Source organism: Bubalus kerabau, chromosome 1, assembly GCF_029407905.1.
Source record: "Bubalus kerabau isolate K-KA32 ecotype Philippines breed swamp buffalo chromosome 1, PCC_UOA_SB_1v2, whole genome shotgun sequence".
NCBI classification, from domain to species: Eukaryota; Metazoa; Chordata; class Mammalia; order Artiodactyla; family Bovidae; genus Bubalus; species Bubalus kerabau.
The window spans coordinates 229,558,846-229,571,965 of record NC_073624.1 but is presented as its reverse complement, the minus strand read 5'-3'; the positions used below and the strand labels follow the sequence as shown (position 1 = coordinate 229,571,965).

Sequence of the window (13,120 nt, the reverse complement as noted above, 5' to 3'; positions counted from 1 at the left end):
TAGCTGGAGAGAAAGGCCTTCTGGGTCCTGAGTCAGCTCATTCCTGGTCTGTGACCTCAGGTTTCAGTTTGTTATCTGTGAACAGAGGACTGATAATCATATTTTTACATACCTGCACAGCCTTCAGACCATACCAACCTTGATGAAAAGGACAGAACTACTATATATAATGAATGAAAGACACAACTCTTCCTCTGCCTTTCCGCCTAAAATAGCAAAAACTAATTGCGTAGGACAGAAAACAATGGCTGATGCTGACACCTGGTGGCAGATGTGGGAACAAAAAACATGTAGCCAGGATGAAGAATTAAAAACAAGTGAGGGGCAGGCTGGTGGCTGATGACTTTAGAATTCCCTTTAATGTTTTAGGTCTTAATTTATTTTTTACCATAACAATGTCCTCATCCACTTACAAAATATTTCTTTATATCCATGTGCTTTTATAATGTTCTTTCCAGGTTAGCAGAATATTATCATTTACCTAAAACACATGATTTTTTTTTTATTGGATTCCAGTACATGGAACAATGGGTTTAGATGAACAATGTTTCTTTTCTTTCAAACTACTTTTAATTCGCATTTTATGCATTTACAATAAAGTCCTTAAATATTTTTATTCAAGAAATATCCTTGTAAGACTGGACCATAACTTAAACACTTGGTATATTATATTATATACTGGGAAGTTAAGATACTCTTCTCTTGTCATAGTAGAGGAAACTGAGGCCCAGAGATGGGCAGTGATTGGCACGAATGTCATAGGGAGCATAGAAATAGGACAGTTGGTTGACTTTTCCTTCTGTTAGGTGTCAGGGCCTCATGGAGGAGAAGTGGTGGATGGGCATGGATTATTGATGGAGTGGGGGTTAGTCATCTAGGAGGATTCTATCCTCTGCCTTAGGAATGAGGTAGATTAGGCCTGGAGGGTCTTCTGGCTTGGCCCCAGGATCCCTCATCAACAGAGTCTGAATTCTCTGCATGCATGGTACCCACCACAGCACGGAACCTCCTCAGTAGAGGACGCCTGAAGGTCATCAGCCAGTGCCTTCTTCTTAGAGAAGCTGATGATACGGGTGATCTTGCGGCCTGCAGCTCTGCTCATTGAACCCTTCAGCTCTGACAGGCTGCTCTTCTTCCCTTTGCCTATTGCCGTGGAGATGGGTTAGATGAGGGGAGGGAGCCCCAAGTTCCAGATCCACCTGCCCCTAGCCTTCCCCCCAGTCTTTGAATCTGCATACAAGGCCTAGCCCAGTATGGATAGTGCAGGTCACATCAGCCAGGTCTCCAGAATGGTCAGGACCTGATCTGCACTGCGTGTGCTCATGGCAAGGCCCCTCCCAGCTCTAGCATTTTCCCACCTGAGCCCCCAGAGGCTCCTACCGTGTTCACGGCCCAGAGTGGAACAGCTGTCACCCATGCCTAGGCTGTCAGAATCCGAGGTCTGCTTCTCTTGGGACAGCCTCTGGGGAGGAACACAGACAGCCCCCTGTCAGAGCACACTCAAAGTCTCCCTTTCTTGGTTCAGTCTCCCCTTGACCCCTGTACATGAGGATTAGCTAAAGAAATATTTGTCAGCAACTGTCATACTGGTATGAGGAGGACAGCTATGACTTAGGGTGGTTGTGGCTTCCATTTATTTGAAAGTGAGGAATTCAGTCTATTTGGGGAGTGAGAAGTTCAGTATAATAGGCTGAGATTAGAATCCTGGGAGTTTGGACCATATTTGGTAGGTGATGGGGAGGTAAGAAGGTATTTAAGTGGGACAGTAGTGAAGTTGGTCTTGTAAGCCCCCCCAGCTGCATCATGGGAGATGGACAAGGAGGGGGCAAGACTGGAAGCAAAAGGGGCAGTAAGAATGTCATCCTGGGCAACGTGAGACTTGGTAGGAGGGTGACCCAAGCACCCATGAGGATGGGGAAAAAGATGAGCTGGCATTTTCAAAACAGTCGTAACAGGACTCGGTGATCAGTAAATGTGAATGGTGATGAGAGAGGAATCCATTACAATTCTAGCTTGTATGAGAGAATGGCAAAGATACCACACCCACACACACCCACACCCACACACACCCACACACACCCACCCACCCCCAGCCCATGGTAACAACTTCATGGTCAGCCAGCAGTATTTTTACTTATTATGCTAACTCTGGACCAGTCATTCATTCATTCCTATTAAGGAGTGGTGTAGAGTAGTCAAGATGGACCTTGGAAGAAATGATGTCTCTCCTTAGCTGTGGGGATATGGGAAAATCCTTTCATCTCTCCAAGCCTTCTCACTTGAATTACCCTCCTGTCAGTGGGCTGCTGTGAGGCACTAGGGAACTGGCACAAGTGAAATTGTGAGGCCAATTGTTAGAAATTGTCATTTCTAACATCTGTGTGATATGCGACTGTCCCACTTTAAGAAGCTAAACTGTGCCAGCTAGACTCAGGACAAGACTACAATGATACCCATCCACTTAAAAAGGTGAACTTACAGAGCTCTGAGGCTCCTAAACCTTTTCTGGGGATACCCCAGACCAGGCTCAGGGATGCTTTGCTATAAGCATAGTACTAGAAGGCAGGGGAAATGAGAGAGTCTATGTACTCTCCCAGATTTCCAAAGGTTGGAAAAATGGCAACTGTCAGAAATGGGACAGAACTGTCAAGTATAAAGAATCGCCTCTGTAAACTGTGAAACAGAAGTTGTGGCTCCTGTTTGTTCTGTGATGATGTACAGATGTTAAGCTTTTCATCAAGATAGACAGCAAATATAAAGAAACGCTGTGTGCACTTTGGAATTGACTTGATGATGATGACAGCTCAGTCACAGGAGTCTGTGGAGAGAGAGCCACCAGTAACACGTGCTCACTCCCACTCTTCTCCAGAAACGCCACCTGAACATTTTAGCTACCCTCCTGCTGTACACTCAGCCACCGGTCAGCTGGCTGGGTGTGATCAGCTAGCTCTGTTCTTATTATGTGTGACTTTGGGCAAATATCTTTTTGCCATGGCTTCCTTTTCTGAAAATGCAGTTCATCAAAGAATTATAGAAATTAAATTTGGTACACACACACACACAAAGCATTTAGAACAGTGCCGGCCACAGTCACATTTTCTATAATGCTAGCCTTTATTATGCCGTGCGAGACCCTTATGTGGGAGTCTTAACCTCCCTTAGGATTTGGGGCTGAGTCCCATGATCACCCACAGCACCTGGTGAAACATAGGCTTTAGCATGTATTTGCCGGTGGCCTGACAGACTGAAACGACTGCTTCACTTATGTCCCAGTGGACACTCCTTGTCTGACTGACTGATTCCAATTTGGTGTTCATGGCTTGGTTCAAACGTGACCTCTTCCTGTCCTGGCAGGGTAGGCACTCCCTCCTCTGGCTTGTGCTGAACCTTGGACATGGGCATTCATGAATTCAGTAGACATTTATTAAGGGCCTGGTCAGTGTCTGGCTTCACCAGCAGCCTGCACGTCCCTTGGGACAGAGCCTGTGCTGAGCTCCCACTGTCTGTCTCAGAGGGACTCCGTGAAGACAGAGGTACCTTGTCCAGGTCCGCCTTGCACAGGAGGACTGGGGATCTGGGCACGTCTGCCCCCTCAGTGCCCCCGACGGGTTTGCTGACCTCTCGGATGACCTGTGGAGAGGACACACACTGTGAGCAGGTGGCAGAGGTGCTGTGGAGACAGAAGCAAGAACGAGGCCAAGCAGAGCGGTTGGGATCACTGGGTGGGAGACAGGTTGACATGGCCTCCTGCCCCATGTGTAGGGCACATCAGGATCTGAACAGGCTTTCTCCTGTGTCTGTCCCTTGAATTAAAAACGTAAGGAGCTGGGAGCCTAGAGGCTTGGCTTCTAGACCTGGCGCCATTACTAATTAGTTGCATGGCCTTGGCAAAGCCATGTCCCTGCTCTGGGATTTCATTTCCCCATCTGTAACACGGGGATGCTACAGGTCCTCTGCTACCTCCTTGGGGGTGTGAGGACCAGTGAGATGATGGGTGTGAAGGGCCATGTGCATGCCCCGCACAGGCATGAGGAACTCACTTCTGTGACATGTTGGAACTTTACAACAACCTGCAGAATAACCAGGATTATTCTCTCCATTTCAAAGATGTGGAAACTGAGACCCCAAGGCACTCCCCTGCGGCCATGCAGCACAAGCAGCCTGATCATGAAATAGTAACAGACCGCTGCTGCTCATCTGTCAGGTGGCTTTGCCTGGATTATCCCCTTGTATATCCCCACAGCAGCCTTGTGGGGTGGGGTACTTTGGTCCCCAAATTACAAATGAGGATGATGAGGCTCTGCCCTACTGTTTGCGCTAATTGGGGTACCAAGGCAGGCCTCTTTAACTCCAAGTCTAGGGCTTTTTCTTACCCAACCACAGTCCCTTAGGACAGAACACTCCCCCCACCCCCACCCCAGCAGGCAGGTTGTCTCTCTTCCTTCCCTTCCTGAGACAAAGGCAGTAATGAGAATCAGTAAACATCCCAGTGGGAGAGCTGGTTATCACAGGAAGGAAGAGAGGATGGGGAGGGAGGGAATGGGGGCTTTGGTTTCTTTGTTCGGAAGATCAGAGGAGGAGAGGTCTGGGGGTGAGGGCTCCACTGTCACCGCACAGAAGTTGCTGACAGTTACTGAGGACTTGCTGCCTGGCAGGCTCTATGTCAGGTACTCTTTAGAATGCTTACAAGAGCCATTTTATAGAGGCAGACTCTGAGGCACAGGGAAGTGAAGTCCTTTGCAGAAGATCACATAGTCAGTAAATGCTGCTTAGGTCCGGGACTTGAACTTAAGGTCTATATAGCACCGAAGTCTTCCCTTGTCAACACTATGCCATCCTGTCATCTTTGGGCTAGATTTCCTTAGATTTTCCTTGGAATTGGATTCACTTCCAATTCTGGTCCGAACCACTGGTGGTTGACCTTGGGTGAGTCACAGAAGCTCTTGTGCCTCAGCTTCCTCATCTATAAAATGGGAACAATATTAGTCCCACAGTGAATAGTAAATGAAGTCATGTGTATAAAGCTCTTACCACAATGCATGGCGCAAAGTAAGTGCTCAGTGCATGGTAACTGTAATTGTTGTGTAAGATGCAGGAACTGGGTCATAGGTGGATCTTATAAGTATGCACATTTCATCTAAGATAAAGAATTTCTCCTTTATTAAAAAAAAAAAAAGGATTAGCCTGTCTAATGATAAAATCAGCTTCTCCTATAGGAGGTCTTAAGCTCTCTATTCCTGGAGATGTACATTGCAGGTAGGATAAACGCACAGTAGGCATGTTAGGGGATTCACATAGCTAGAAGGAACATAGGTCTCTAGGCTGAGGTCTGTCTCCTGGAGATATCCGAGGCCCATTTCCACATAAAGCCCTAGCCATGTGAAAGGTACTGACCCTCTGAGCCAGGCCTGTTCTTCCAGTGACAGGGGCCCACCCCACTGAGGGCTGGGCCTGGAGAAGAGAGGAAGGAAGGGAGGGAGGGAGGGTGGAAGGGTGGGTGAAGGGCACAGGCCCCCCTGTACCTTCAGCCACTCCTCGGCCTGCTCCCGGCTCTGCAGGGCCAGCACCAGGACTTCAGTAGCCCCCTGGGAGAAGCGCAGCTCGTGCCTCTTGTGCCGGCTGTCCTTGGGCACATAGATGACACTGCAGACATCCAGCGCTAGCCTCAGATGCGGCTGCCGGTCCTTGGAGCTTTTGTAACACTGGACAGGAAGAGAAGGGGTTAGGGCCTCCTGGAGTGGAGAGTGGAGGGAGGAGACTGAAACTCAACCTACCCCAAAGAGACCTCCCCGCCCATCCCGACTGTGGGCACTGCATGAAGACAGGGGCTGTGACTGTTCACCACAGAGACGAGAAGCCTGGGAGGGGCATCTTTGGGAAAGCTCCAGATCTCAAGGGCTACTGAGCGGTCTCAAGGGTCACAACTACTTATTTAGGAAGAGGCAGGTTTTAGCACAATACCAGGAAGACCATTCTAGTCTAAAGAACCAGAGAAGAAACAGGCTGTCTTGGGAGGAAGCCAGCTCTCTGCTATTAATGGGCTACAAGGCAAGAATGTGGGAGACAGTTATAGCAGAGATGGAGGGTTGGGCTTGGGAAGTCCATAGTTGATCAGTAATGATTCTCACTTCCCAGTTCTTACTATGAGGCTAACATTACCTTGATACCAGAACCTGACAATGACATTACAATAAAGGAAAGTCATAAGCTAATGTCTCTCGTAACATAGTTGTAAAAACTATAAACAAAATATTAGCATATAATATCCAGACATATAAAAACCATATTGCATAGAGATCAAACTTATTCTAAGAGTGCAAGAGTGGGTTATCATTCAAAAACTAACCATGTAATTTATTGTAGGACTAGAAAAAAGGAGAAAGACCACATGTTTCAATAGAAGCAGAAAAAATATTTGATAAAATTCTGTATTCATTTGTAACATAAACTCTTAGAAAACTCTTAGAGGGAAACTTGCTTAATGTGATAAGGAATACCTACCAAAAAACCCCACAAGCAAACATTAGCCTTAATGGTGAATTATTGAACTTTCCTTTGAGATCTGGATTGAGACAAATATGCCTACTCTCACCACTTCTATTTATATCATACTAGAGGTCCTTTGTTGTTCTTGTTTAGTCACTAAGTTGTGTCCAACTCTTTGTGACCCCATGGACTATAGCCCGCCAGGTCCTGTGTCTATGGGATTCTCCAAGCAAGAATACTGGAGTGGGTTGCCGCTTCCTTCTTCAGGGGGTCTTCCTGACCCAGGGTTTGAATGTGCATCTCCTGCATTGGCAGGTGGATTCTTTACCACTGAGCCACCAGAGAATCTCCACTGGAGGTAATAGCCATTGCAGTAAGTCAAGAAAAAGAAGGCATAATGTGTGGAAAGAAGTATGTCATGATTCTTGGCCTGATTCTGACCTGGGATGAGCTTTTCGTTGCTCCAAGGTGAGAAAAGGTCATGTTTCAACGCATACATGTTTAGTAAGACATGAGGCTTCAGCAATACGTGAACCATGAACTTCCAGATGTTCAAGCTGGTTTTAGAAAAGGCAGAGGAACCAGAGATCAAATTGCCAACATCCGCTGGATCATCAAAAAAGCAAGAGAGTTCCAGAAAAACATCTATTTCTGCTTTATTGACTATGCCAAAGCCTTTGACTGTGTGGATCACAATAAACTGTGGAAAATTCTGAAAGAGATGGGAATACCAGACCACCTGACCTGCCTCTTGAGAAATCTGTATGCAGGTCAGGAAGCAACAGTTAGAACTGGACATGGAACAACAGACTGGTTCCAAATAGGAAAAGGAGTACGTCAAGGCTGTATATTGTCACCCTGCTTATTTAACTTATATGCAGAGTACATCATGAGAAACGCTGGACTGGAAGAAACACAAGCTGGAATCAAGACTGCCGGGAGAAATATCAATAACCTCAGATATGCAGATGACCCCACCCTTATGGCAGAAAGTGAAGAGGAACTAAAAAGCGTCTTGATGAAAGTGAAAGAGGAGAGTGAAAAAGTTGGCTTAAAGCTCAACATTCAGAAAACGAAGATCATGGCATCCGGTCCCATCACTTCATGGGAAATAGATGGGGAAACAGTGGAAACAGTGTCAGACTTTATTTTGGGGGGCTCCAAAATCACTGCAGATGGTGACTGCAGCCATGAAATTAAAAGACGGTTACTCCTTGGAAGGAAAGTTATGACCAACCTAGATAGCATGTTAAAAAGCAGAGACATTACTTTGCCAACAAAGGTCCGTCTAGTCAAGGCTATGGTTTTTCCAGTGGTCATGGATGGATGTGAGAGTTGGACTGTGAAGAAAGCTGAGCGCCGAAGAATTGATTGAATTGTGGTGTTGGAGAAGACTCTTGAGAGTCCCTTGGACTGCAAGGAGATCCAATCAGTCCATTCTGAAGGAGGTCAGCCCTGGGATTTCTTTGGAAGGAATGATGCTAAAGCTGAAACTCCAATACTTTGGTCACCTCATGCGAAGAATTGACTCATTGGAAAAGACTCTGATGCTGGGAGGGATTGGGGGCAGGAGGATAAGGGGATGACAGAGGATGAGATGGCTGGATGGCATCACCAACTTGATGGACGTGAGTCTGAGTGAACTCCGGGAGTTGGTGATGGACAGGGAGGCCTGGCGTGCTGCGATCCATGGGGTCGCAAAGAGTCGGACACGACTGAGCGACTGAACTGAACTGAACAGGTAAAATGTCCATCCTTATACTTACTTTGGAATTAAAGGTGTATTTCTTTTATGAAATGATAATGATGAGACATGACAAATTAAAAAAAAATGTTTCAAGTTATATAATAACAAGTATTACATGGGCTCAGTTTCAGAAAAGACAGATGTATGGAAATGAGGGTAGAAGTTTATGCATCAAAACTTACTAGTAGTTAGCTCTTGGTCAATGGGATCTTTTAAAAAAAATCATTTTTCATTTTTTTTTCTAGGTTTATAAGTAAATACATTTGCTTAGTGAAAAATGATAAACATTGTTTTAAAGTGATAAAAAAAAAATCATGTTTTGGAAAAACAAAACTTGGTAAAGTCTATCAGTTCTTCACGTTTTGTATTTTTTTTTTTTTTTAATTCTGCCTGGGTAGGAGAGCTCTGTTCTCAGAAGAACTGTCCTTTGAGCCTTCGTGCACAAAGCAAACCCAGAGGAACAGAGGCAGGCATGCCTGCACACACACACACATATGCGCACACACACGCAAGTCCACGTATGGCCAAGAGGCTGTCGTCTGTGGCCACTCACCAGGAGCTGGTCCTCCTTGATGACGGTCAACTGCTTGGCCCACTGCCCGAAGCGCTTTTTCCGCAGCAGGAAGGCACATATCCTGCAGTCCCTCACCAGGTGCATGGACGCCTCCTCTGAGGGCCACTGGTGTGTGGGCTGTGGCCCTTTCCCTTCCTCCTCCTCCTCGTCGTACGACTCGTAGGAGCTGCTCATGGCGTCAGAGTCATTATCTGCAGGAGCCACAGGAAAGGACCTGTCCCTGTGCTGTCACCCGGCGTGGGGGGAGGTGGGCCTTCTTCCTCGTTTGCAGATATCCCTGCTCTGGGGCCCAAGGGGTGGGTGTGAGGTGTGATCCTGGTAATGACCTAGCTCCCACACGGGCCCTGTGTCTTTCAGATTTACCACTTGCTTTGTGATCTCAGTGACTTTACCTCTCAGAGCTTCAGTTTCCTCATCAATGAAATGGTCATAATAAAATATAATACCCACCTCACTAGGCTATTGTGAGCAGCAACAAATGCAGAACGTTTAGCTGAGTGTTTGGCACTCACCGAGGGCTCAGTAAACATCAGCTATTGTCTTTACCCATCATCTTTGCATCTGTTGTCTCAGGTCATTTTCATGGCCCTCAGCAAGTCCCTGTTTGATACAGAGGAATCTGGAGGCTGAGGGAGAGTAAATCACTTGCTTAAGGTCAGTCACCAAGAGTCAGGGCAAGGGCTTCGTCGGGGGCTCCTAACTCCGCTCAGCAGTCTTCCCACTGAACCCCAGGATCACTGAGAACAAGGGCTTTGCGGCCTCTGTGGTGACCCCAGGGAGTTGAGGGGGGCAGTGGGTATGGGCACGCCAAGGTCAGGTCAAGGTTTGCTCTCCCTGAGGACAGACCTGGACTGAACATCCACCCAGTACTTACAAGAATTCTTCAGCTCCCCGTTCATCCTGGTGGCGGGGTAGCTGCTGTCTGCATCCTCATAGTAGCCGTCCATAAGTGAGTGGGCTGGGCTGCAGCCATCTGTGGGGTTGGCAGAAAGAGCAGTACTTGGAGAAATGCAGGCAGACTCCAGGTGCCAGGGCTGGTGAAGATTTTGGACACGGTGTCCTCCTCAGGAAGAGGGAGTGGAGCTTCTAGTCACTGCCTGGCTAGAGTGTGGGGCCTCCTCTCCGTATCTCATCTGCCTTAGGCCACACCTGCTCCCTATGCTCCTGTCACCCAGAATGGCCCTACCAGGCCCTGTCACACTTCAGGCCTATGTTCATGCTCTTCCCTGTGCCCTCTTAGCAACAGCTAGAAAATTCCTACTCAGCCTCCAATACCCAGCTCGAAGATCTTTCCTCTGACCTTCCCAGGCACAGTGTGGTCAGCCTCTCTCCTCTGACCCCAGAACAGTGTTCTGTGTGGGTGTGTGTCATGGTCACAGTTCCAGTCACTGGACTGCAGGGAGTGGTGTCCCAGCACCTGGGCCCAGACCCCCTTTCTGCTTTGCCCCTGTCTCTTCTTCCACCTCAGCCCCTCTGCTCACTTCTTAATGCATCCACTCCCTCCTCTCCTTCTAAACCTGCAGAGGAGGAAGTGGACTAGAGGAAATAATAATAACACATACAATAGTGAATATATACAACACATACAATAGCTGCTAATGCTGAATTTTGGCGCTTTTCCCATTTATGGGAGTCAGTATAATATAGGAATGGAGGTATCCTAAATTGTATTTTATATCACAACTACCAAGGGTCTTTTAATTTATTTTTCTTTTCCATTTTTATAAAGTACTGAATATAGTTCCCTGTGCTATACATAGGATCTTGCTGGTTATCTGTTTTGTATTTACTAGCTTGATCTATTAAATCCCAAACTCCTAATTTATCCCCTCCTTTCCCCTTTGGTAACCACAGGTTTATTTTCTATGTCTGAGTCTGTATCTGTTTTGTAAATAAGTTCATTTGTATCATACTTTAGATTCCACATATAAGTAATATCTTCAGGTATTTGTCCTTCTCTGATTTACCTCACTTAGTATGCAAATCTCTGGGTCTGTGCATGCTGCTGCAAGTGGCATTATTTCATTCTTTTTCCTATGGCCTAGTAATATTCCATGTGTGTGTGTGTGTGTGTGTGTGTATATAATATCTTTATCCATTCATCTGTTGATGTACATTTGGGTTGTTTCCATGTCTTGGCTGTTGTAAATAACACTGCTATGAACATCAGGGTTACATGTATCTTTTTTCTTTTCAAAAAATTTATTAATTTGTGTTTGGCTGTGCTGGGTTTTTGTTGTTGCCCTAAGGCTTTCTCTTGTTGCAGTGGGCAGGCTTCTCGTTGCAGTGGCATCTCTTGTTGCAGGGCACAGGTTCTAGGGCATATGGGCTCTGTAGCTGCGGCACACGGGCTTAGTTGCCCTGTGGCATGTGGCATCTTCCAGGATCAGGGATCGAACCCATGTCCTCTTCATTGGCAGGTGGATTCTTAACCACTAGACCACCAGGGAAGGCCTATGTATCTTTTCAAATTAGAGTTTTCTCCAGGTGTATGCCCAGGAGTGGGGTTGCTAGATCATAACTCTTATTTTTAGTTTTTTGAGGAACCTCCATATTTTTCCCTTAATGGCTGCACCAACTTACATTCATTTGGGGTCTTTTAAAAAATGCACATCCTTATGGCTGATTCATGTTGATATATGGCAGAAATCAACATAATGCTGTAAAACAATTATCCTCCAATTAAAAATAAATAAAAAGGAATAAAAAATTTAGATCCCTGAACTATATCTCCAGAGATTCTGAATCACTGGTGTGGGCTGAACTGAGGAATCTGCACTATGGAAAAACCTATGTAACTGGATGGTTTTAAGCATATGTAAAAATAGAAAATGTATGGAATTCCAAGGAATCAGATTTTTTTTTTTAACATTTAAGATTATTTTAATACGGATGGTGTCTGGAGCATACTTTGAAGCTCAGTGGGTTAATGGCATGTGCTTTGGGGTTAATGAGATCTGAGTTCAAATCTATCTCCATTATTTACTGAGTGACCTTGGAAAGAAAACACAGTTTCTCTACATTTCAGATTCTTTACCTATAAAATTGACATGAACAGTTCCTACCCTGGATTAGTGATATAATGCATATGAACTCTCAGTATAAACCCTGGCACATAAAACATCTTAGACAAATGCTAGACATCATTATAACTATTATATCTTCATTTCTGTAGTGCAGGGAGGGAGGTATCAGACCCACTTCACAAATGAAGAAACTGAGGCCACACACTTTTCTAGTGATAGAACCTGGATCAGAACTGAAGTTGCCAGCTCAGGGGACAGGTGCCCACCCCCTCCTCCAGGAAGCCTGCCTTCTTTCAGACCAACTTGCTCTCACACCACGCTGTTCCTTAGAGCACTGCTCTGGGCTCTCAGCGCTACTGTTTTCCTGAGGATGGCAGCACTCAAATTCCCAGTGACTGGGGTGCCCAGTTATACCTCTCAAGTGAGGCTCACAGCCTGCTTTTCCCAGCAGACATCCTGAGGTCTCAGATGCTAGAGACATCCCTGTGGGGTGGACTGGGGTACTCAGGCCAGGAGTGAGGGTGGGAAAGGAGGAGGCGCAAGTGGGGAGAGGGAGGGAGCATCGAAAGCCCTCGGACACCTGGCAGGCTGGTGAGAGGGGAAGGATACTTCCTGTCGGGCGTGGTGCCCTCTTCCTGGACAAGGTCCCTGGCCTTTCCTGAGGCACTCCCTTCCCTCCCACCCCAGGATCCCTGCTGCTCGAGGAGGCAGCTTCTCTGCCCCATCTGAGCTCTCTGGGGAGGGGAAAGAGCCTCACCCAGCTGAGGGCTTGTCCTGGGATTAAGGGTCTAGCTGCACTTCATCCCCTCCTTCTCTGTCCTCAAGTGGATAAAGTAAAGTCAGCTGCTTCATATAAACAGCTGCTGGCAGTGACATAGGTCCCAAGTCTGAAGAGGGCCATGGATCACCTGGTCTAAGTCCACCATTTCACTAGTTTTGTTTAAACTAGTTTATTAATCATAAGAATAATATATCATAATAGCCCAAAGATGGAAACAACCCAAATGTCCATCAACTGACAGATGGATAAATGAAATATGGTATATTCATACAATAGAGTATTATTTGTCCATAAAAAGGAAGTACTGATACATGCAGTGACATGAATGAAGCTCAAAAGCACTATGCTGAATGAAATAACGCAGACATAAAAGGCCAGATATTGTATGATTCTGTTTAAATGGAATATTCAGATGAGGCAAATTATAGAGACAAAGCAGATTGGTTGAGAGGGGAACAGGAAGTGACTGCTTACTGGGTATGGGCTTTCCTTCTGGACTGACGAAG

The 13,120-nt window shown here is 46.2% G+C and overlaps 1 protein-coding gene and 1 long non-coding RNA gene across 15 annotated transcripts in view; one reads left to right on the top strand and one right to left on the bottom strand.

Annotated features, from left to right (window-relative positions):
* LOC129635223 (uncharacterized) overlaps positions 1–13,120 on the top strand; it is a 118,392-nt gene that overhangs the window by 27,368 nt on the left and 77,904 nt on the right. The window lies entirely within an intron of this gene.
* Positions 1–13,120, bottom strand: part of AFAP1L1 (actin filament associated protein 1 like 1) — a 74,883-nt gene that overhangs the window by 25,307 nt on the left and 36,456 nt on the right. The window contains exons 6-11 of the mRNA XM_055557940.1: positions 9,682–9,780; positions 8,787–8,998; positions 5,523–5,702; positions 3,538–3,630; positions 1,381–1,462; positions 994–1,143 (exon numbers count right to left, since the gene is read on the bottom strand). Of these exons, the coding sequence (XP_055413915.1) occupies positions 994–1,143; positions 1,381–1,462; positions 3,538–3,630; positions 5,523–5,702; positions 8,787–8,998; positions 9,682–9,780 (816 nt within the window). The remainder of the gene's footprint in view (positions 1–993; positions 1,144–1,380; positions 1,463–3,537; positions 3,631–5,522; positions 5,703–8,786; positions 8,999–9,681; positions 9,781–13,120) is intronic.